At 33.6% G+C, this 26,882-nt stretch overlaps 1 protein-coding gene across 1 annotated transcript in view; it reads right to left on the bottom strand.

Moving 5' to 3' along the window:
- ATRNL1 (attractin like 1) overlaps positions 1–26,882 on the bottom strand; it is a 471,655-nt gene that overhangs the window by 409,003 nt on the left and 35,770 nt on the right. Inside the window, exons 4-8 of the mRNA XM_015815816.1 lie at positions 26,362–26,490; positions 24,953–25,161; positions 12,815–12,989; positions 11,537–11,624; positions 6,858–7,113 (exon numbers count right to left, since the gene is read on the bottom strand). Of these exons, the coding sequence (XP_015671302.1) occupies positions 6,858–7,113; positions 11,537–11,624; positions 12,815–12,989; positions 24,953–25,161; positions 26,362–26,490 (857 nt within the window). The remainder of the gene's footprint in view (positions 1–6,857; positions 7,114–11,536; positions 11,625–12,814; positions 12,990–24,952; positions 25,162–26,361; positions 26,491–26,882) is intronic.

Here is a 26,882-nt window from a genome sequence, read left to right on the forward strand (position 1 = left end):
TTCATTTCTGTTGTTAAATGAAGCAGAAGCTAATTTAGCCAACCATGTATCTTCCATATAACGCTGCTTGGAATTCCTCCAAGGACACCACACTTAGCAATATAATTTTAACAATGTTAACTATTAATGAACACTACAATACCATAGTAACGTTACTTGTGGCATGATTCTCATGTTGTTCTCATTTTTCAGGATTTAGGAATGCAGACTAGAACTATGCATGGTCTGAAAGTGGTTCAGAAGAAGATCTCTCTACTATTCATTAAAGCAGTCCAACTTTTCTCAGGCTTCTGAGAAGATCCTATTGTTTTAAGAGTTACGTTAACTTTAACTAGTAGTTTTCTTAAGTATTTTTTATAAGCTCACCCCAAATCCTGAAAAAATCCAGATTGCATTAATGAATAACAGAGAGGCAATAAAATTGAGTACTAGCACATTAAGAACTGTACATTTTCAGCTTTTGAGTTTGACTATCTCTGGCATGGAAGAATTAATTGGTCCAATATTTGTTCTCGACTTTTTCAAGTGCAGAATTCCAGTGGGAATGTTAAGACTCAGAAAAAATGTATCTAATATTAACATTATTGGAAATTATACATCTCACTAGTATTAACAGTAGATTTTGTGCACAATATTTTTATCTTAATAATACAATTCCTCATTTAACATCAAAACAGCAAAATTTATCATAAATATTACTACACCTGCAAACAATGCTATCAGTTTTTAGTATTCATAGTTGGATGGGCTACAAGACTTATAAAAAGCAAGTAATGTTGCCCACCTGTGTATTATATTAAAAGTTCAGCAAAAAGTTTTTGTGGGGCTTTTTTTTACAACTAAGAAACCAGTTGTTATTTCCACAGTTGTTATTTCTACAGTGTAATCAATCATTTCCCCAATTTACCACTGTAGGCATTGACTAGAGAATTTTTTTTTCAGTTCCATAAATTGGAGGTAGGGGAATTATCTTAAAACCATAGCTAAGGAATAATCTCTTTGCACAGATAAGCATCTCAGTGCAAATATAACATTTTCACGTATTTTCTCATATATGCAAACCAGAAAAAAAATGGACAGATTCATGGCTGCAGTCTATATCTTTAACCTAATATGCAGCTTATCTCTTAAAAGCATGATAAATACATATCGCAGATGTTATGCTTGATGGACAGAGTGAATCTTTATATTCAGAGATAATACCAGGTGAATACTGATGCTAGAAGAAAACACTAAAAGAAAGAAATCATGGTATGTTTGTGGCACTTCAAAGGCATCTAATTTGGCCACTGGGGGAAGCAAGATGCTCAATTATTTGAAACTCTGGTCTGTTTTATCAGGACTCTTCTGATGTTGCTTTTTCTCAATAACAATAACTTACCTGTATATATTCAAATCCCTTGTTAGATTCTATCTTGGGTTTGTTTGTTTGTTTGTTTTTGTCTCAGCTTAAATACAAACTGCATAATGCATTTATTGCTATTCATTATTCTTATTTCTAAGATTAGCACACTACAGCATTCAGGCAATGACTAGGAATAGAGAAGAAAATCCAGCTAATGAACAGGCAATACTAGTATTTAGTCCATTTCACTGTTATAAAAAGATAATAACTGGAGTTTAAATTATAATTATTGATATTGGCTACTGTCATAATCCTGCTTACTTAAAAATGAAGCATATATGACTCATTGGAATAAATACTGTAGCTATCAATTAGGCTTGAAAGCATCCTATGCACAATTTTAAAAAATGATAAATACCACGGAACTTTATAAAGAAATACAATTTTTTATAACTACATTATATAATACAGAAGAATGCACTTCAGTATTGTTATAACCAAAAAAAAAAGTTGTCTAGAAAAAAAACAGTAAATTACTGAATTTTTTTTAGGTCAGAAGTGAGCAAAATGGAACAGCAGTGCATCCTGCTGGATTATACTGAAACTGCAGAGTTCAAAACTGTACAGTATTATTAATTATTCATAAAATCACAATTTATACCTCCCCAAAATGACCTTAAATGGTGTTAAAATTAAGCGTGGTCAAACCTGAATTATTTCTTTGAAAGTAAAGGATGTGGAATCAAGTATGTGAATGTCAGTAATATTAAGCATATCTTTCCAAAAATATATTGAATACAGGATTTTCCAGGACCTGCATAGTATTTACTTTTAAGTCAGCCTATTCTGAGATGATTTTTTTTTCACAATTGTCATTCTGAAAGTGCCTGCTTGTACATTATTCACAGAAGTTAGTTCTAAGCTACTTTTTGAAAATAATTTTTAAATTATATTCATTTTACGTCAAAGATATCCTTTTCATGTAACTTCTAAAATTAACATCTACATCTATATCACAATTAGTTATGTGTAATTGTTTAAAAGTGTATAAAATATGCAACTTTGTCTATGATCCAGAAGCATACAGAAGTCAAACTCATCCATACATCAGTATTTATTTATAAAACTAATAACTATTAAACTAATAACATGCTGCAATAATGCAACTTTCATCTATTACCAGTATTTCCCACAGATAGTTGCAGGAAAGTTGATCAGATAAGGAAATTGATGTTAGACCAGTGATGGCAAACCTTTTAGAGACCGAGTGCCCAAACTGCAACCCAAAACCCACTTATTTATCGCAAAGTGCCAGGGCTGCATCAGCATTGTGGTGCCCTCAGGGGGGCGTGAGGGTGTGGCCCACTGGGTAGCATGGCTGCAGTGGTCACGGCAGACTGGATGAGTGTGGCCGGGGCCAGGGTGGCGGGGGCCAGTCCCTCGCCATCTCTGGGGCATCCTCGGGGGCCCAACGCCGCTTGCTTGCTCACTTCCTGCCCTGTCGCTTCCAAACGCCATGTGCTCGCTACTCTGGCGAACTCTGCTGGGGCAACGGCGTGCATGCCCATAGAGAGGGTTGAGTGCCACCTCTGGCATACGTGCCATAGGTTTGCCACCACTGTGTTAGACCATAATGTTGTGTTTAAATTACTGTTGTGTTTAAATTGGTAGTGTTTAAATTACTGTTTTTTTTCTCCCCCTCAATACAAAAGTATATAAACAAGCATAGAAAACCAGATCCAGACTGTAAAGGTTAGGTTTCACTAATACTCCAATTGAAACTGAGGGAGCAATTTTCTCATAAAATTGTAATGGGTGCTGTTTAATAACTTTTTATTTATAACATTGCAATTGATTTTTTTCAAAGGTGTCTTAAAAGAGGCATTTCCTATGTGAAAGTTTATTCTTTTTTTCTTTTTTTTCAAGATAATATAGCTATTACCATGTATTGTATTAAAATTAAACTTATTTTTTTTGTTAGTACATATTAAAAAAAAACAAGAACTGCAGTCCATATTAACAGAAGGGTAGAATTTAAAACCCTCATTAATGTATTTCCCATACTAGAATTCCTATCCAAACTGAATGATGCCCATCTAGGATATTTATTTATTTTATTTTATTTTTAAACTTCTATGCCGCCCTTCTCCCCAGAGGGACTCAGGGCGGCTCACAGCATGTTAAAAAACAACACAAAAAAAAAACATTTCCCCTATAAAACCAATTAAAAAGCAAATATATTAATGGCTGTGTCATATTTAAAATCTTTAAAAAATTTTAAAAATTATTCCCTATTTAAAATTCACCCTAGGTCAGTNTTCATTTCTGTTGTTAAATGAAGCAGAAGCTAATTTAGCCAACCATGTATCTTCCATATAACGCTGCTTGGAATTCCTCCAAGGACACCACACTTAGCAATATAATTTTAACAATGTTAACTATTAATGAACACTACAATACCATAGTAACGTTACTTGTGGCATGATTCTCATGTTGTTCTCATTTTTCAGGATTTAGCAATGCAGACTAGAACTATGCATGGTCTGAAAGTGATTCAGAAGAAGATCTCTCTACTATTCATTAAAGCAGTCCAACTTTTCTCAGGCTTCTGAGAAGATCCTATTGTTTTAAGAGTTACGTTAACTTTAACTAATAGCTTTCTTAAGTATTTTTATAAGCTCACCCCAAATCCTGAAAAAATCCAGATTGCATTAATGAATAACAGAGAGGCAATAAAATTGAGTACTAGCACATTAAAAACTGTACATTTTCAGCTTTTGAGTTTGACTATCTCTGGCATGGAAGAATTAATTGGTCCAATATTTGTTCTTGACTTTTTCAAGTGCAGAATTCCAGTGGGAATGTTAAGACTCAGAAAAAATGTATCTAATATTAACATTATTGGAAATTATACATCTCACTAGTATTAACAGTAGATTTTGTGCACAATATTTTTATCTTAATAATACAATTCCTCATTTAACATCAAAACAGCAAAATTTATCATAAATATTACTACACCTGCAAACAATGCTATCAGTTTTTAGTATTGATAGTTGGATGGGCTACAAGACCTATAAAAAGCAAGTAATGTTGCCCACCTGTGTATTATATTAAAAGTTCAGCAAAAAGTTTTTGTGGTTTTTTTTTTTACAACTAAGAAACCAGTTGTTATTTCCACAGTTGTTATTTCTACAGTGTAATCAATCATTTCCCCAATTTACCACTGTAGGCATTGACTAGAAAAAAAATTTTTCAGTTCCATAAATTGGAGGTAGGGGAATTATCTTAAAACCATAGCTAAGGAATAATCTCTTTGCACAGATAAGCATCTCAGTGCAAATATAACATTTTCACGTATTTTCTCATATATGCAAACCAGAAAAAAAAATGGATAGATTCATGGCTGCAGTCTATATCTTTAACCTAATATGCAGCTTATCTCTTAAAAGCATGATAAATACATATCGCAGATGCTATGCTTGATGGACAGAGTGAATATTTATATTCAGAGATAATACCAGGTGAATACAGATGCTAGAAGAAAACACTAAAAGAAAGAAATCATGGTATGTTTGTGGCACTTCAAAGGCATCTAATTTGGCCACTGGGGGAAGCAAGATGCTCAATTATTTGAAACTCTGGTCTGTTTTATCAGGACTCTTCTGATGTTGCTTTTTCTCAATAACAATAACTTACCTGTATATATTCAAATCCCTTGTTAGATTCTATCTTGGGTTTGTTTGTCTGTTTGTTTGTTTGTTTTTGTCTCAGCTTAAATACAAACTGCATAATGCATTTATTGCTATTCATTATTATTATTTCTAAAATTAGCACACTACAGCATTCAGGCAATGACTAGGAATAGAGAAGAAAATCCAGCTAATGAACAGGCAATACTAGTATTTAGTCCATTTCACTGTTATAAAAAGATAATAACTGGAGTTTAAATTATAATTATTGATATTGGCTACTGTCATAATCCTGCTTACTTAAAAATGAAGCATATATGATTCATTGGAATAAATACTGTAGCTATCAATTAGGCTTGAAAGCATCCTATGCACAATTTTAAAAAATGATAAATACCACAGAACTTTATAAAGAAATACAATTTTTTATAACTACATTATATAATATAGAAGAATGCACTTCAGTATTGTTACAACCAAAAAAAAAAGTTGCCTAGAAAAAACCCAGTAAATTACTGAATTTTTTTTAGGTCAGAAGTGAGCAAAATGGAACAGCAGTGCATCCTGCTGGATTATAGTGAAACTGCAGAGTTCAAAATTGTACAGTATTATTAATTATTCATAAAATCACAATTTATACCTCCCCAAAATGACCTTAAATGGTGTTAAAATTAATAGTGGTCAAAGCTGAATTATTTCTTTGAAAGTAAAGGATGTGGAATCAAGTATGTGAATGTCAGTAATATTAAGCATATCTTTCCAAAAATATACTGAATACAGGATTTTCCAGGACCTGTATAGTATTTACTTTTAAGTCAGCCTATTTTGAGAGGATTTTTTTCCCACAATTGTCATTCTGAAAGTACCTGCTTTTACATTATTCACAGAAGTTAGTTCTAAGCTACTTTGTGAAAATAATTTTTACATTACATTCATTTTACGTCAAAGATATCCTTTTCATGTAACTTCTAAAATTAACATCTACATCTATATCACAATTAGTTATGTGTAATTGTTTAAAAGTGTATAAAATATGCAACTTTGTCTATGATCCAGAAGCAAACAGAAGTCAAACTCATCCATACATCAGTATTTATTTATAAAACTAATAACTATTAAACTAATAACATGCTGCAATAATGCAACTTTCATCTATTACCAGTATTTCCCACAGATAGTTGCAGGAAAGTTGATCAGATAAGGAAATTGATATTAGACCATAATGTTGTGTTTAAATTACTGTTGTGTTTAAATTGTGTAGTGTTTAAATTGTGTAGTGTTTAAATTACTGGTTTTTTTCTCCCCCTCAATACAAAAGTATATAAACAAGCATAGAAAACCAGATCCAGACTGTAAAGGTTAGGTTTCACTAATACTCCAATTGAAACTGAGGGAGTAATTTTCTCATAAAATTGTAATGGGTGCTGTTTAATAACTTTTTATTTATAACATTGCAATTGATTTTTTTCAAAGTTGTCTTAAAAGAGGTATTTCCTATGTGAAAGTTTTTTCTTTTTTTCTTTTTTTTCAAGATAATATAGCTATTACCATGTATTGTATTAAAATTAAACTTATTTTTTTTGTTAGTACATATTAAAAAAACAAGAATTGCAGTCCATATTAACAGAAGGGTAGAATTTAAAACCCTCATTAATGTATTTCCCATACTAGAATTCCTATCCAAACTGAATGATGCCCATCTAGGATAGGTTAAAAAATACCAGGTGGTAGGTATAAGTACAGTTTATCCCTTATTCTCCTTTGTTCCAGTTCACATCAGGGAAGTTTTAATAAATTCAAAAAATGAAAAGACAACTTACTGATGTAATACTCTTGAACACTGCTTGTATAGCCATATATTACAGAGTAACCAAAAATCACAAGCATGATAACATCCCTGCTGTCAAGTTCCACTATGTGCGCTGAGTGACCTTCAACTGCATATTGCTGGCCATGAACAAGCATTGCTGGAATTCGGATGCTCCAGGTCTGACTTGGTATGTTGAAAATCCATAATTCATCTGTGACATTACCAGTATTTGTTTCAATTTTGCCTCCATACATGTAAATATCATCCTGTTTTAAAGAAGGGAAAATGATCATTAGCTAAACTTCAGATAAAAATATAAGTGTTGAGTTGTGGTATCATTTTTTTCACATTGGAAATAACATGGCCTTATAATATTAATTTGTACTACAGGGGCTTATTTCTGTGAATTTTTTTAAAAAAACCTCCTTTTTTCACCAAGAATTTATTGTACTAAAGACAAGGTATATTGATCAATGAGCAATGATAAATTTAACTGCTTTTTAAAAAAACTCTGCATATAACCATGAATTACAAATGAACCTTGGTGCAGTGTCCATTGTAAATACTTTCTAGCAATTCATATGAATAAAATTTCAGAGTAGATTATTGGTTCTGCAATTTTTGTAATATTACTGTAGCTGCATAATATCACATCTTAATATTCTACTTTTTTCTAGCCCCTTTTTCCTAACCTTACCTCACTCAGTTTCAACTAGAGTTCAGTTCCTACCCAGAATAACTGGGAAATAGTGTGTGTGTGGGTGTGTGTGACTTGAACACTTTCAGACTAGACTAGACTACTCTCCTGTATTCCAATTATAAACAGCAGCCTTACATGATCAGATGCCTCAAAGAGCCTTTTTAAGTCAAATTATTCCTAGCTTCCTTATGCACTAGGATTCTTATTCTATGACATTTCCAATCTTCTATGTACCACTGCCATTTTGACCCAAACTGGCAAGAACTTCTCCCCTACCACCGAGTCAGAATAACCCTTGTTTTCTGCACATTACATGTTGCCATTAGTATTTTGATATTATTGTCTTCCTTCTCTCAGTGCATATTACAATCATTGCAAAATCTTTTAGTAAATTAAAAATAAGATTTGTACCACCATAAATGGATGTTCTTTACAAGTCTCTCCATTATCTTGTTCATATTATTCCTTTAAAGCCATCTCCTGACATCTACTTCTGTACAATCTCTACATTGCCAAACAGTAGTAAGATATAAGGGCAAGAGGTAGCCATTGCTTACCAACCACTCATTCAGTAGAATTACAAAGTTACAATAGTCCCAAAAAATAACTTTAGACTAAAATAACTTTATGAAGGATCATTTACTACTTTTGCAGCATTCCTATCTGTTCGGTTTTTTCCCCCCCTTTTTTTTCTTCCCTTTGCAAAGGAGAAATATGGGAAAGGAAGGGATTGGAAGTAAATAAGCTGTTTGCCCTTCTAGACTTGAAAACAACGTACAGTAGTTGTGCAGCATCCTGAGGCATGCTGAGGTATAGGTAGTCTTCAACTTATGACCACAACTGAGTCCAAAATTTCTGTTGTTAAATGAAACACTTGTTAAGTGAATTTTGCCCCACTGTACCATCTTTCTTGCCACAGTTCTTAAGTGAATCACTGCATTTGTTAAGTTAGTAACACGGTTGTTAAATGAATCTGGTTTCCCCATTGACTTTGCTTGACAGAAGGTCGCAAAAGGGGATCACATGACCATAGGACACTGCAACTGTCATAAATATGAGCCGGCCAAGCACTTGAATTTTGATCATGTGACCATGGGGATGCTGAAATGGCTATAAGTATGAAAAACAGTCATAAGTCACTTTTTTCAGTGCTGTTATAACTTTGAACTGTCACTAAATGAACTGCTATAAGTAGAGGACTACCTGTACTCAAAGATGCCTAAAGGGAGAGGAGTGATTAGGGAGCAAAACAAAAGCCGAAAGTGTGAAGCTATTATCTCTTTCCAGTTGGAAATCATAGTTGCAATCTTATGATTTCCCACTTAGCAACCACTTCACGTAGGGCCAGAGTTCCTGGTTCCAATTTGGTTTGTTAAATGAGGACTACCTGTAGTTTCATTTTAGTATCATCATATTACAATCTGAGTATCTTCTTTAGATGACAATTGAATAAATTCAGATTTACTTTGCTTTTTAAATATTATTGGTGGGTAAATTATAAACCTGTAAAAATTATAAGAGCATCTTGAGAAATAATCCTGCCTTCCTATACCATCCTTTTCTTTACACAGCTGAAAATAGTTAGGACTAAGTCTTATTTCTGGGGTTTTCCAGAAGTCATTGCTTCTTAGAATCATTATGTTCAAACTTCACAGAGCCAAAAGAGTAATATAAGCAGACAAAATTACTGATTAGATAATTTATCTTCCAACGATGCTAACTGTACACATGTTGTACTTTGACAACAAAGGTTGATTTGATTTGATTTGATTTGAACTGTGCATAATTAGACTTTATGCTGATGCGTAGTAGATGGCTGGAAATCATGCCATCAATCTCCAACTACCAAACAAATTCCAATTTAAAGAAACACCATGTTCGCTGCAACAATTCTTTTAAATCCATATTAAATGTTTTTAAACAAAATAATATTTAAACCAATTATTCTTGCACATTGCTATAATTTAAATCTTAATTTAAACTTACTAGATTAGAAAACATTTAAAAGCTTTTATTTAAAAAAATCAGCTTTTAGTTTGAGTCTAGATTGTTTTGCAGTTTTTCCATTCAAAAACAGAATGGAAATGTTGTTCCCCTTTTAAAGAATTGTGAAAATCCAGACAACAATGCTAATAGAGTGTTTATATTTTCTTCCAGGATTTCAAGACAGACATGTGGTGAAAAGAATCCCCCAAAATTGAAAAACTGCATTTAATATCTAATAGCACGTGAAGCAACCATACTAGGCTGCCATATGGACAATAAACAGATGGTGCTATCAGTTCTGACAGGACTAATTCTACTTGCTGAAAATAATGACAATTTGATATGGGTATTTATTTGCATCCACCATCCTCTCTTCCAGCAGGTGATCAACACTGTCAACAGTACCAGGATTGTTTTTAAGAACTTCATATCATTCAGCAATATATACAATGACAGCTATATAAATCAAAATTATATTTTTATATTTTACTGTTAGCAACTGAAGATAATTATATATAAAATGATATGACTAAATAGTTGTGTCATTTTATATATAATTATCTTCAGCCTTTCATATTACATTGATTGACATTAATGATGTACAGAAACATTCTCATCTGCATCAAAGGTCAATAAGGGTTTTGAGACAGATGAAGCTTTCGGAAGGGCGTTAATCTCAGCTAGCTCACTGTCCATATACTGTATAGAGGATTTTTGTTAAAACGAGGTATAGTTCTACAATGATTAATATGGGAAAACACATGAATTAGTTTTTGATAGACTAGAATAAAGTTTGCAGGAAAACTAGACAGTGGGATCAAAGCATTCCATTTATCCTAAAAGAGGTACAGATGTATGGAAAAATGTCACATTCAAATTGAATGTAACAGTATGTAGGAATCAGCCTGGAGACAGGGAGAAGAAAAGGCAATTTAGTCTGTAGCATGAATGTGAGCAGCTCAGAAAGGACCATTTCTTGGACTTTAAAGGGAATGGGGAGGGGGGAAGAATGTACTGTACTTTCAGACTTGCAAGACTTATTAACGTAACCTTTCAATAAAGTAGAATTAGCTCATCTGGCCATACTTCCTGTCTGGTCTACCTCACAAGGCAATGAATGCAATCAAGAGGAAAATGTTTATCACTATGAATGGCAGAAAAAAAGCTTATTATAGTTCATTAATTTAGAAAATACACATGTATTAAATAAACAGGATTTTGAGTCAATTCTGGAATCTTTTAACTGAATTCTGAAAGTTGGTGCTAAATGCACCAAGAATAGTACACAATTGAAGTAAAGCATGTGGCAAATAAACAGAATGCTTCAAATCCATATCCTTGAAAACCTTGAAATCTAGGAAATTTAACTGACCCAAAATAGAGCTGCTCAAGCAGTGACATATATGCCAAATTCTCCAAAATAAAACTCCTACTAGAACTGCACTGGTTGTTGGCTGACTTCCAGGTGTAGTTCAAGGGTCTGGATATCACAGAGCTCAGAGTTTGTCAATGGGACTGCCCAGTCCCAATGCCTACCTGCTGCTATCCAATAAGACCGAGTAGGATAGACTCACTTTGTATTCTGAATCTTAGGAACTATAATCTGCAGGGCTCTTATTTTGCATTTTTTATCAGCATTGGAATGAAAAAGAGAAGAAAGAGAAGTTATTCTGTGTTCAATGAGGCTTATTCCTTAGTAATCAAATACAGGATTGCCTACTTAAGTTAGAAAATGTGTCTAACTGCAGAGTTATTTCATGGAATGATGATTTATTCCAAAATGAAATGAGAAAAATGTATCCTTGATTCAGAATTCTAAAATACAGAAACCTTCAATACAGTGTTACTATGTTGTATATAAATAGAACATTACAAGAATGAATTGAGCTGTGTGACTTGGAATGAGAGGAGGAGGAGGAGGCGGAGGAGGAAGAGGAGGAGGAGGAGGACGAGGAGGACGAGGAAAAGAACCTTTCGAATTTAATTTTGATGTACATACAAACCTGATATAAAGCAATAGTGTGTCCATATCTCTGGAGGGGCCCTTTCAATATAGGCACCACATTCCAAATGCTGCTTTCCAAATTATAGCTAAAAGGTAAATAAAAATAGTTTATTACCTAGAAACAAAATTCTAGACTTATGTAATGCTTACAAATTAAAATATAATTTTCTGTTTCTTCCTGATATGCCATATAATATCTAATAAATATAATAAATTAGAATTTAATTTTTTGCAACTTTTCCTTATCCCACCAATATTTTTAACCAATAAAACACTATTTAAAAAACTGAATAATTTTTCAAACAAGATTTTCAATTGTTTATTATTGAGTGTTTTTCTCAGTGGGTTTATGGTTTATCCTTAATAAAGAAATGAGCATTTTCTAAAAAGTTGGAGAAATTTATTTTGTGGGGCGGTTCATTTACATGAAACTCTTGTCAAAAAATATCATCAATTGTATGAAAGCTTTGGCTGCTTTTCACTGAAATTAAAGATATTTAGTATCCCTCCCAAAAGGGCAAAGAGTTTAAGCACAACACAATTATGATATTTGTTAATCAAGTATACAAAGTTTAAAAAACAAAATCTAAAATATGAAGTCATAAATTAAAATGAATACTACAATTTTGAAATTAAAATCCAGGTGGAAGAAATGCCAATTTATAGATAATCTGAAAAATAAGAAAATGGCGCTAAAATGCAGCTTCCAAAGAAGTTAATTTCTTAGGCCGGGGACAGTGAAACAGCTTTCTTTCACAGTGGCAAAATAGGCATTTATCTATGAAAATATTTTTACACATGCATAGAAGTTTCTTTCGGATATTAGTAGTAGGACTGAATCAGAAAATCTTACAAATGAGGCAAACTTCAAAATGGAATAAATCAGTCTTGCTATATTTGGACATATGTCTAATTATTCTGCGAATGAATCCCTGGATTTCTGCAATTTTACTTCCTTAAGTAAGTTTTGCATAATTTAAATGACCTCTGAAGCTTTTTTTTAAAATTCATGTGTGCAAACCAAATATAAGTAAAAGCAGACAATCCTGCCATCCCAAAGGAACACCTCACCGCCACCGCCCCCCACTGCCCTCCCCAATTTATTCCATTAATCCACAGCATTTCACTTTCAATTATCTTCTTTTCAGGAAGATCTGAATCTGAACCATGAGGCAACCAAGAAAGCAAGGCAGGTGTAGGAGAGAGGAATGCTTTTCATTAAATTTTAACAAATTTACACAAAATACAAATATAGTTAAGAAAAGAAATAACTTACTTTAATACCATCTGGAAGGTACTGTAATTAAATGCATATCCACCAATTACCCACATAAACTTTCCATGAAGAACTGCCTTATGGGAAGCCCTGCTCACAGATGGACTAAATGGCTTCACATTAGGCAGAATCCAATAGGATTCCATTGAGGGGACATTCAAAGAACAATCAGGACCTGTTTAAAATATAGAGGGAGAGAATTTCATACCTGGGATGTACTCTTATTAATTTAAACACAACAATTTTTGATAGCAATTATAACTGAGGTAGTACAATATATAAAGTGAGCCAACCTCATATATTGTAGAATACTTAATGCATATAAGCATTCAAAAAATTTGACAAATTGCATTATCATGTATTTTAAATGGCATGTTAGTTTCAAATTTTATTTTTACTATAAATATTTTCATATATTTAAAAGAAGATTTTTAAAGACATGCAGAAGATATGCTTCTGTATTACTTCTAGCTTAAGAAGGACAAATGTGAAAACAGTGACACCAAGTGGTAAAGTACATAAAGTATATACAATAAAAATATATTCACCTTTAAAATATTATTCTTTTTAATTATGAAAGACAGTATATTACACATAAAACTACTGTACTCTATGAAGTAGTCAACAAAAAAAAACCCAGTTCATCTTGACTTTTAAAAACTCCTTGACCTGTTTATATTTGAGTTTCTTCATTTTATTTTAAAGCACTTATAACTAAACTGAGTCCAAAAGAATCCTGGACTGTTTACAACACCAAACAAAACAAAAAACATAATTAAGTCAAAATCAACTATCAAAACCAAAAATTAACCCAAAAATAAATTAAAGTTAATATGTAGGATAAAATACAAGATAGGCACCCATGGTCATTAGCTGGGACTGAGAGCACCTTGGAATGAAATCATTTTGTTTATGTTTATGCAGCAAGTAGGAACTATATGCATTTCTGGGTACATGTATTCTATACTGTGGGATCTTTTACAGAAAAGGCCTGTATTCCATTAGCCTCAAAGCAGGCAGAACTTTCAACAAGCCAATACTCTGAAGTGGGTCTAGATGCCTTTTGACAATCAATTTCTTTTATTATTTTATTTGTGCACAACTTTAAGCATTTATAGTCATTATCAACACCCAATCTCTTGTCTCCAAATTCCTCAATATGTGATTGATATTCCCTGTATTAGGTACAATTATTGCTGTAATTTTACTGACTATCTAAATAAGCATGCCATGCATTAAAAATAAAGCCAGTATTAAAGATTGAAACTTCTCATCAATTTATTTGGCAGGACTGAATATAAAGATCTACTTTATCTCTAAATTTCATCACATTCTACCTGAAAAAACCTGTTTGAAAATGTGTTTTTTATATATTAGTACCCAATATAGAGAATAGCACTGTAATACATAAAATATTTCTTGCTACTTTGTTAAATTTTACAAATTATCTTGTGAATCAACAGGAATAATATTAAAAATAGTTATTTATAGGAATACCAAGGAAAATATACACAATAAGAATTTATATCTGCTTAATATTATACTTGCTTAAAACTTACACATTACTTATTAATTTCTCATATATATTTCACTCACTATTATTTTTGACCATATCAAATACATAAAGCTAATACACAAATGAAAATAGAAAAAAAGAAAACAAAACTTCATAATAAATCATCATCACTACAGTTAATCCCAATCTAATCTAGGTATTCTGTCCTCTTTGAGATGGCCTTTGAATGAGGAGTGTGTACCTGATGGTATGCAGGTTTATTCCCTGCAATAAATAAGACTGCAAATTGTCTCAATATTAATTAATTAATGACAGTGAATTATCAGAGTGTAAAAGTCTACATCTACATTGAGCATTTATGTGCCCTTTACACTTACATGAAATATAAATGCTGGTTTTCTTGCTCCAGTACTCTGGACAACTCATACCCACAGGCGCGCATGCACGCACGCACGCACGCACATATACACACATACACAGAGGTAGAGTTCAATACATTGGAGAACTGTAAGCTCTTATACTGCCTTTATTGCTGATACTGTGATATCTATCACCACACAATTTTATAAACAATTACAATCTAATTAAATTTGTATACCTGAACCAGGAGTTTAATGTACAGAAGGGGGATTATATATCTGTATACATATCATGAAATCCAAGCCAAAAGAAAAGAATTAGGATAAGCACATATCACAGTTTGTAAATATGAAAATATCTGAGTTATTTTACAAATTACCTATTTTAACATACTATACTTTGGAAAGTTTGTTAGACAAACATTTAAGGGAATGACACCTGAATCCTGTTACAGAATTTTGCTACTAAATAGTAAAAGCATCATAAAGCACCAACTTTCCAACTTTGCCTATAAATTCTAGATTGTGAAAGGTGATTTTGAGCATCATTACATATTCCAATACCAGCAATGACTTACTAACCTATTATAAAAAAAAAACACCCCATGTTCCTTGAATCCCAATTCATAGTGATGGACAGAGATGGACAGAGATCCATCTTCAAACAGCAAATCTGATATGGAACCCAGGTGGAGACATACACAGAATGGAAATGCCTTAAATTAAAACCATATTGCTCAGAATCATGCATCAGGCAGAGAGGACAAGAAACCAGAAAAGGGCACAGGCTTTAAATGCTCCTAACAAGTGCTACACTATCCAAACATATTTCAAATCATATTTTAGCTCTCAAACCTGAGTTTCTGCAACCTCCTGCTGAATAGTAGCATATTTCTAGAGCAATTAATACGTGAAAATTTAGATTTAATTACTTTATTTAAATATTGCCATATACAAATCTACAAAATAGATCAAATTTTCCAAGCAACTCAGTGTAGCAAAAAAATATATATGTATAATTAAATAATGACAGACTGAATTTATTATTCGTTGCCTGAAAAACATTTCTACTTAAAGGTTACCTCTTATAAACTAACCTAGAATTAATTTGGTGAAAATTTAGACAGGACTAATTTTTAAAGGCTCTAGGCATCTTATATCATTATATTATACTTTGGTAGACCACAATTCTGAGACTGAAAATGCAATATTTCTACTAATCGGAATTATAGATATGGTTTATCACTGTATTTTTAAAGACTTCGCTTTGGTATATTTCAATAATGGAATATTTGAATTTGGAATATTGATGGAACAAAGCTTATCAATAATAATAATAAAGAATGTCTTTCCACTGCTAAAAGAGCTAAGCATGTACATAAATGATACTGTATATCATTATGACTAATGTACAATAAGCTGCAATTTTGCAGTTTTCCCTTATGTTAGTATAAATGAGACAGTAATGCTAGAATGCGCAGATTGAAAATTACTGAAATTTATACAAGTCTGTAATTGAAACATTAGTAATTCAATAATTATGGTTGTATTAGAATTTATTTTAAAATATTTTAGAAATAGCTTGAACAATATTTTTTCACACTTAACTTTGACTATCATTGTAGATATTCATTTCAATATATCCACCAGAGGTCACAATTGTTTAAAAAGATATATTAGAATACTAAATAAACTCTTTATAAACTGAACCAAAGGAATTGGTGTAATCATTAAGAGCTTATACTAACATTAAATGGATTTGAAGTCTGCATAACTTTGTACTGATATTGCCTTTTTTTTAAAAAAGCAGATATTAAAAACTAAAATGTTTTAATGATATAAATTTTTATCTTTATAAATGATGTTTTAAAGAACTATCTGAAAGGCAATTAAGCATTAAAATTTAATTTCTTGCCCTGAGATAGTGCCTTGTTTTAACTATCTATTGCACCAATCATAGTGCATGTACTTTTCCAATTTATTCCCTCCATTTCTCCTGATCTCTCTTCACACTATATTTAATTCACACTATATTTAAAACCCCTTTTTATTCTGGTTCAATCTACTAACACTAAGCTTTATTTAATTCTTATTCTTATTGGTTTCTTTTATACTTTCCCCCCCATGCCCCTACAATTCACGCAAATATCAACCTTCTCTTGCCTTCTTGCCTTCTCAGGCACCTTTCACTGCTATCTTTTAAGATATTTATGACTTAATTTTATTTTGTGTCTTTGAGTCAGTGATAACTCCTGGCAACAACTTAGACAAGTCCCTGTAGTTTTCTTGGCAAGGGTTCAGAAGTGGTTAGTAATTCCATCTTGAGTTGAGACAGAGTGACTGGCTGAAGTCACCCAGCTGGCTTTGTGCCTCAAGCAGGATTAGAATTCAGTCTCCTTAGTTCTAGACTGGTACCTTAACCATTACATCAAACTGACTCTGTATAAGATAAATAGAATATATTAAATATATTTAAAATTAAATCTGACTGAAACTTTTGAGAAAAAAAAATTATTTCAAAGAAAGTTTGGGTTTCATTCATTCTATGAAAACCAACTTTAAAAGAGAACCAGTTTGGAAAACTGAGAGAGAGAACCAAGCCAGAAACCAGAGAAACAGGGTGACCTTGGGCTAGTCAATGCTGACTTGAAAGTCCTCGCCAACTTAGTTTTTGTCCTTAAAGCAAATAAGCATACCTTAAATGATCGTATACCAGTGATGGCGAACCTTTTAGAGACCGAGTGCCCAAAACCGCTCCGCTGGGGCCCAGCCTACCCCCGCTCCACCCACCCACCCCTGCCCTGCTCCACCCTCACCCTGCCCGCTCTCAGGGCCATCCACGGCCCGCCGCGGATCACCCAGGCAGCCCTGCAGCGCCATGGTGGCCACGCCCTCCACCCGCACCCCACATCATCATCTGCTGCCCAGCTGCCATGTGTTTGGCTGCGCTGCTCTGCCTGGGCCATACCCGAGGGTGACTCTCCTCCAGGGGGCTGCTGATGAGGAGGGGGCTGCAGGGGGAGGCGGGATTGGGGCGACAGCCTATGTGCCCACAGAGAGGGCTCCGAGTGCCGCCTCTGGCACTCGTGCCATAGGTTCGCCACCACTGTCGTATACAATAGACTTGCTGTACAGAAATACTGTGTCAGTAAAAAACACATTTTTCCAAACACGCTTGATTAGGTGCCTTTGCTCTTCGTAATAAAAAGCTATTTTGTTTCACACACAGTACGCATGAGAATGGCTAAAACTTAAAAGAGAAAAAATACCCATTATACAATAATGTGTCAGAGCATGCAAAAATCTTTTCTTGGGAACAAAATTATTTATTCATAAATTATTTATTTATAAATTTAGCAGTAGAAGAGTCATACATGAGGCTCTGATATATGCACTGCTTTTAATGCAAAAGAACCTCTGGTAATGATAAAGATCTGTTACTTAGGAATCTAGGTATCTAGTCATATTTATGTGTTAACTTCAAGCTTACATCCTGCAGCGCCTTCTTTCAAGCTTAAGTGGTAACAGACCTTTTGCTAGAGTTTGTATCCTGGAATGCCTTATATCAGTTGTTTCAAACTGCTGGCCTGTGGACCAGTTGCATCACGTGACGTGGCAAGTTTGACACCTGTGCCTTATATGGTCTCAGCTTGCCAACTTCAGACTACACACCATTTTCCTTCTAGTATCTCCTGTTCCTTCTTCCATGGGTCTAGAGATGCCACGAGCATCCCTCACCAGCTAAAGGATCTGTATTACTCTCTCTACTTCCATCCATTTTTCAAATGGAGCTGACAGAAACAATACAGACTAGGATGCCTCTTCCCCTCCTTTTTTCTGCTCAGGCATCTCATTAATAGAATTTCCCTTTATTTTTCAGTGGAAAATGCAATTTATCTTAGCATGCCACAAAGGATTTAAAAAAAAAAAAAGAACAGATGTTAACAGTTGCCATTTTTATTGTCACAAGTTCATCTCAATCTGCAAGTAGAAAACAATACAAAATATCTGAAAAATTGTCAGAGAGAGATAGTAAGAGTGGAATAATTATTTTACAAATATCTGTAAAATGAAATAAATAGCAATTCATGAATAAAATACTGCCAGCTCCAGGGCTATAAATAATTTTACAATAAGATTCTACCAATACTGATTTTGATTAATGTTGAAGTTAGCAGCTTCAATTATAATACAGCAAACTTTCTTTCAAATTTTGGATTATTAAATATACGAAGGTTGAATAGAAAGTAATGACTCCAATGTTGCAAGTCAAAAGCAGTTGACAGTACTGATGTATTGGAAGCTCTGGTATGTTCTTTCACATTGGTTCTTTCCTTCAGTTGGCAGGAATTTGCTGTGAGAAAAGGTTCTGAAGTCATTTTTCATGATATACTCATTGCTGCAGTTTAAGCAATACACTGATTGAACTTTTGACTGCCAAGGAAATCCTTCTGATTGAAACTCACCATTGAATGCAGGTTATTTATGATAACTGTTTTGATATTAATACTATGCATCACTGGGCCAAACAATTATACTGGGAAGAGTGGATTTGTGATCTTTATCACAAATGATAAAGATCAAAGTGGACAACCTGAAACAGCACAAATTTCACATCAGAAAGGTTGATGAACTGTTTATGGACAACTGATGGACACAGAGCAACTACCATCAAACTTGGCATTTCACATGAACCCATGGGTCACATAACTGATGTCCCTAAATATTGGAAGGTTTATTCAAGATGGGTTCCTCATATGCTGATGGCAAAAAGAAAATGTCAAGAGTTGACATTTGTCAGCATTTGTCACTGTACAAGAATGAAGGTAAAAAATTTCTTCACAGCTTCACATGAAGAAATGACAGCTGTTGGAACTGGCTTCATCACTGACTTGGAAACAAAGTGTGAGTCCATAGAATATTATCACAAATTTTCACCGGCAGAAAAGAATTCAAAACCTAGTCTTCAGCAAGAAGACTTGTGTTTACATTTCTTGGGATCGCATATGATGTTTTTCACACACATTTCTTTGAACCTGCCTGAGTGCTACATTGTAACACCAAAATTTTAAAATAATTATTAAGTAGAGTTGGAATAACAGAAAGGAAATTTTGCTGCAACATGACAACTCCAGGCCTCATACCTCATAAGCCACCCAAAAGACAATTGTGAAGTTGGATCTCATTGTCTTACCCCATCCATCATAAAGTTCAGACTTGGCATCATTTGACTTCCACCTTCTCCCAACATTTAAGGAATATCTTCATGGGCATTTGTTTCACCCAAATGAGGAGGTGGAAAAAATTGTCAGGACCTGGTTGAAGAGACAAAGTGTGGAGTTCTTTTGTGACAGCTTTTAAAAGCTTGTCCATCGTCGGTAGAAGCATGTTGCAAATGATTATGTGGAGAAGTAAATGCAGTAACAAAAGAGCTGATTTCAAGGATTATTTTCCTGTTTCATTTATTAAAATATGCCTATTTAAACTAACATTATGGAGATGGAAGCATTACTTTTCATTCAACCCTCACAGCAAATGAAATAGCAATAAATGTCACAAAATCATGTGAAAACAGTTATCTCTCTAGAAGACAAAGGGGGATGAATCTACACTTACGGACACCTTGCCATGGTTCAGTTAACTTTCTATAAACCAGTTCAAATTATGGTCAAGGCAATCTTCTAAACTATTTTATGAATTATACCAGTAAAACCATGCCTCAATGATGCCATTTTTTTCTTTCGGACATAGGCATAGCTGGGTGAAGGAAAAAAATGAACTGGGAAAGAAAGCATTAAATCTTCTCCCAAATAAAAGAGAGAAGATGAAAATTTCTAGCTGTGTGTAAAGAAGGAAATGAAGTAGCTAATGACTAAATCTTTAATGTCCTGTGGTGTTTTTATGAACGTGGTACCTATTCAGGATGTTGGGGTTTTTTTTGTTCCAATACTTCTTTTGATTGACTGGAGCAAATCTCTTTGGTCTATTATTTCACGAAGGCCATTTTTCTGAAATAGTTTGTGCTCATATCAGTTTGCAGAACTGAGAATTGAAATGCATTCATCTTCAGTATGTCAAATTTCCATCAGATCAAATGCAATTCATTTAAAATACAGTGTAACACTTAAATATACAATAAATCAGTTGGTCAGTTACAAGCATCCAAGATCTACAATATCAATCTAATGAGTAAGCATTATTCAACTAGTGTGCATGAAAGACTCTAGAAAATACACACCACAAAAAAAAAGTAATCACCCAAAACACGCTGCCCAAAACCAAAAAGGTTTTCAAACAGCCCAGCCTCATAAAAAGAAAATAAACTCTTGATAGTAATTCTGGGACATGCTTATCAATTCCCTCCAATTCCTTTTCAAACTGTAAAGAATTCCCTCCAAACAGTAAGGTATAAGGAGAACGTAAGTAGCTTTCCCAAGTGGCAATGTGGGAAAGAAAGAATGTGATTATTTATAATATGCGCTAAGGTACTGACCATAGTTTACAAATCACAAAACTGAGTGTGTGACCCTGTCCACAGGGTATACTTTCCCTCATTATGCTTTTTTTCCAATAAAATTTCCTTATGAATGCTATCAGTACTGGATTCATACGAACATAAATCAAAATCAGCCATTTTAAGCAATGCCTATTGGCTGGTTTGTTTAGACAAAACCAAATAAAACTGTATTAGTGCTTTGTGAGATGATACACTCAGCTACCACCTAGTTTTGAGCATCAGAGGAACACTTCATTTTGATGGGTGATGTATGCAAAGCACTCATTAAAGGAAATCTGCAAATTGTTTCCCTTTCTAAGAAGCAGAATAGAATGACAGAAGCAGATTTGTCTTCCTCATTGCTTCATATGGCATAGCACATATTTTCTCCAACATGTAAAGCTCAAAGGACAAAATGCAAGAAGTAAAGTGCTAAGGGAGAGTAAGTTTTCATCACATGTCCCTACAAGATAAAGAGAAATAAGCTTTCATAAACATTTTCAAATATAATTAGCTATTTACCCATTTTTCTGCGGGTATAATAACATTGCCAACTAGGTTGCAATCCCTGTTGGTCTCTAGAACTAGTAAAGAATGCCATTTTCCTAGGTTATATCTGGAATCTATAGACATTCAGCTGTTCACAATTAGGAATGCTTGAAAGTTTATGTTTTTCTATTAAAGGCAAAGCTAACTCAATTTCTTGTTATTCTTTCCTATCCAAGAGAATTGATATAAATTACGTAAAGCAGGGGTTCTTAACCTGGGGTCCATGGATAGATTTCATAGGGGCTAGAAACCTGAACAGGAAAAAAATTACAAATTTATTTTCACTAGCCTTTAATTGAAACAGAGCTTTCATTCAGTAATGAATGTTGGCAAGATAGTATTTTATGGTCTCTAGACTCCAAACTTGTTTAACTTCAATAAATGTCACTACATTATATAAAATTCTTACATTCTTAAAAAGCAAAACCAGCTGCTTATATAACCAGTTACACTTGGTTATATAAAGTACCATTTCCTTCCAAAGCATGAAACTGATTATCATCAACACAGTTTACATTTCCAAGGCTCTTTTGTACCATTATCCATACAAGCCATTAATCCTATAAGTCTAGAAATCTAGAATCCATTGTGTTTGCTCCTCTTTAAACAACTCCTCTTTGTTGAGTTCACAGATCATACTCAGCAAAACCCAAACTCTATTGTGTGAACCTGTCCATAGGTGCACAACAGAGTATATGAAGCCTGTTTCATGCTTTCCAGGGCAGCACATAGACAAAAATATACAGACACAACATAACAGTAAAAGCCATACAGAGGCAACGCATATGTAACTACTCTAAGCAGTAGACAAAGCAGTCTCTACTACGTCATTACACAAAAGAAAATACAGACATCTTCTTTGCCACCATTGGTAAAAGGCTTGGAAAGAATTCAAGAAGCCTTGCTCTGCATTGTTTTTCTACTTTGTTTTAGTGTGCCCTTTCCCTCAGCAAGGTATTTGTATTTGTTACATTGGGGAAAAAGCATGAAGTGACAGGATTGAAACTTGACAGAAACAAGTAAGAGAAATGCCAGAAGACTGGAGGAAGGGAAATATTGTTTCTAAGATCAAAAAAGGATGATCAAGGAAGCAATAAATCAATAAATATTACAGAACAGATCATAAAAATATAAGCGTTTTTAAAGATTAGTGATAACTCAACGTGAATTAGTCAAGAGCAAGCTCTGCTGAACTACATTTTTAATAAAGTAACTTTTCATATCATAATATGGAATCCAGTGGCATGATTCAGTAAAGCTTCTGACAAAGCACCCATGACATTCTGAGCTAGCTAAGGTTGGCTGGTCATTATGACAATTAAATGGCAATATTGCTGGCTTAAAAGTTATGCATGCATAACTGGCTGATAAACTGGACTGAGGTATTAAACAGCTTCTCACGGTTTGATGGAAGAGATCCCTATTATTCAATTATTTTATTTGAATGAAAAAGCAGAATAATCGTTTATCAAATAACATAGGTGGGACATCTAAAACTATAGAAGACAGTAATAACTGTAAAATTATATTGATAGGACTGGATTGGAAATAACAAAATTGATCAGAGAAAACTGAAAATTCTTCACTTGTGAATTTTATAACTTATGAAAAAGACCTCTGAACAGCAGATTATAAATGGAACATAAATCAGCAATGTGATTTGTCTACAAAAAGATAAGTGCAATTTTAGGTTGTTTTGACAGAAGCAAAATCTTCAGATCTTGAAATTGACTAGATCCACTTTGTTCAGATCCAAACTTTATTACTCTCTCTCTCTTACTCCAAGGAACAAATTTTAAGGATTCAAAAAAACTGGACAGGTTAATAGATTCAATTTAAAAAAATGAGAAAGATTGAAGAATTTGGGAATATTAAATAAAGACTTGAGGAGACTGAGAGGGGCATTGCAGCATTGTTTAAACATCTGATTAAATATCATGCATAAGAAGGTCAAAATCTGTTCTATAGAGGACATGGAATAGCAAATTTTAACTTACAGAAGACAGATTCCAACTAAATATTTTTTTTAAAAATTGTTAACAATATTATCACATAGATAGGGAACCAATTAACCAGGCAAGTGGTGAGCTGACAGAGATGCTTTCATTTTAATTCCTATTCTGTCATTTATACCTCAGTAACTGTGTGGTTTGGCACAGCATCTAAACAGGACACGTACAGACTTCAATGGATAGTTAGAACTGCAGAAAAAACAACTGCAACCAGCCTGCCTTCCTTTGAGGATCTGTATACTGCACAAACCAGAAAGAGGGCTGAGAAAATATCTACAGATCCCTCACATCCTGGACATAAACTGTTTCAACTTCTCCCCTCTGGATACTGCTCCAGGGCATTGCATGCCAAAACAATTATACACAAATATAGGGGTTTTTTTCCCCATGCCATCACTCTACTAACACCTAATTTCCACAGCACTGTCTTAGGCCTAAGATATTTAACCATGTAGTAGGCTGTATTGCTATTATCCTTCTCATCTCATCTTTCTTATTTTCTTATCTTTCTCATCTTGCCTACTGCCTTCTCCTATTGGTATCTATGATTATCACTTGTTGTAACTTATGATTAATGATTACAATTCTGATCTATGATTATATGACCTATCACTTTGTTATTTGTGTGTATACTGAGAGCTTATGCACCAGAGATAAATTCTTTTGTGTGTCCAAACACACTTGGCCAATAAAGAATTCTTTCTTTCTTTCTTTCTTTCTTTCTTTCTTTCTTTCTTTCTTTCTGTCTGTCTGTCTGTCTGTCTGTCTGTCTGTCTGTCTATCTATCTATCTATCTATCTATCTATCTATCTATCTATCTATCTATCTATCTATCCATCCTGAATAGATTCAATGGTCTAAACAGCTTGTTCCAGCTGTACAGTTCTGTTATAATGCCAGGATATTCACAAAATTCTCCTAGAATTATTAAATCAGAATACCCATATAATCATCAATATAACTAAGGAATGTTCATCTAAGTATATCAGGCTTTAAAGCCAGGAGCTTGCATGTTCTTAGATAATGATCTACAGATGAAGGGAAGTCCTTCAAATAAGAGAAGGTGAATTAAACAAAGAATCAGCTGTAGTATATTCATTACTAGTCTCCCCCAACTTGAGGACAGACAGACAGACAGACAGACAGACATAAACCTCACATGTTTCATATACCATGAAATACATTTTAGCAAAAATGTTAACTTACCTTGCCAACTATCATTGCAGACACAGAGTTTTTCTCCTGTCAAATCACAGTAGCCGTGATCAGGACTTCCACAGTTAGCTTTACAATAAGGGATATCACAGGCTTCTCCTTTCCAATACTTGTCACACTCACAATAGACTTGGCTTGGTATCGAGCCACTAGTTGTGCATTTCCCATGCCCTGAGCAGTTATTAGGACATGAATTAATTCTATAATGAACAATATCAGAAGAAATAGTCATTATTTACATGTTCAAGTTATTTTTTTGTTTTATATAAGCTCGTAATTACAAACAGCAGCCTTCAGACTACTTAAAATTACCAAGCAACACAACCAGAAATCAGTGACAAGATGTTCATCAGCTGTATTTATATGCTTCTCCCACAACATTTTATTAGCCTACTATACACTAAAGCTCATCTATGAAGAAGAAATAAGTCAAGAACAATAATGGGTTGAAAACACATTTCTGTATCATTCCAATTTTGTAAGAGTTTCTGTCCACTGTAGCAAAAGAAATACAAGTAGGATCAGCACAGAGGTTTGATTTTCCAACATATTATTTTTAGTATTAAGTATTAATATTAAATATAATATTCATATAATGAATATGTGGGGTGAGAATCAAACAGAAAAGGTAACTATTTTGGCCTTTTGGAGCATTCTGTTTATCAGTCAAGACACAAGCATGAAAGTAATTACATTTAATATGCTAAAAGCCAAATATATGTAATTTCCAAGGGAGATGGGCTGTTAAGAAATATGAAATATAAATAAATAAAATCTCACTTTTCAGTTTCGTAAAAAAAGCAAAATATTCCACGAGAAGTAAATATGGAAGAAAAAGTATCAGAAATCAGAAAGTGTTCACTTGAAGTTTGTTTTTATAAATTTTAAAATCAGGGGGTCAAGGGCACTATTTTCAGCTGACTACCATTGTTAAACAAGGACTACCTGCAATAACAAATACATTAAACTCAGTAATTATTAAGTATTCTTTAAAGCAGGGGCCCCCAACCTCCAGGCCACAGCGTATTCTGAACCGGGCAGTGCAAGCGGCAGGCCGATGCATACATGTTCACTCAGATCCACTCATGCAAAGAATTCCATCAATAGTCAAGAGTTCTTTAAAGCAATGGTCCCCAAACTTTGAGGCCTAGTTCCCCTTCTCACCCGCAGCCAGTCTGCCAAGCCACAAAGGTTGGGGACCACTGCTTTAAAGAACTCTTGACTATTGATGGAATTCCTCTTCATCAACATTTTTAAAGCTGTATGTGCGTTACATATATTAGTGTCAAAAATCAAGTTTTTATAAGCTTACTTCAAATGTTTTAAGCTCCAAGTCTTACAAAAAGAAATACATTTCTGCCAATTAATTAACACAAACATAATTGATAAGAAATACTTACGAGTAAAAAATATTAAATCCTGTTAGATTATAAGCAGCATCACTAAAAAAGTGTAGCAGTGCATAGCCAGATGTAGTTACTACTTCAGGTACAGTTTCATTTCCATGCACTTCTGGAACTATAAGTCCACTGCAGAATTTTAAATAAGAGTTATGTATTATTAATAAACAGTGAAAAGCTGGGGATTTGAACAAATCACATGAGTTCTTAGCATAATTTGGAAGCGTTGCAAAATTGCATTCCATTGTAGTGTATAAAACAAAACACATATACGCATACTGAATTAGTCCGAATTTCTAAATGATTTCAATTTTAAAAAAATGTCTGATTTCCATGTAATGCCGTTTAAAATAAAAGAGAAATGATTGCCATAAAATAATATAGTCAAAATGCATAAAGGCAATATTTCATTTTTTAAAAATTAAAAATTCAAATTGGTGCATAGAAGCAACTTTTAAATATATGTTTGATTTCAAAGATTCAGGTTTACAATGTAGACATAATTCTTGCACAGATTGGCT

This window comes from Protobothrops mucrosquamatus, unplaced genomic scaffold (assembly GCF_001527695.2).
Source record: "Protobothrops mucrosquamatus isolate PMUCROS unplaced genomic scaffold, P.Mucros_1.0 scaffold378, whole genome shotgun sequence".
Taxonomy (NCBI): domain Eukaryota; kingdom Metazoa; phylum Chordata; class Lepidosauria; order Squamata; family Viperidae; genus Protobothrops; species Protobothrops mucrosquamatus.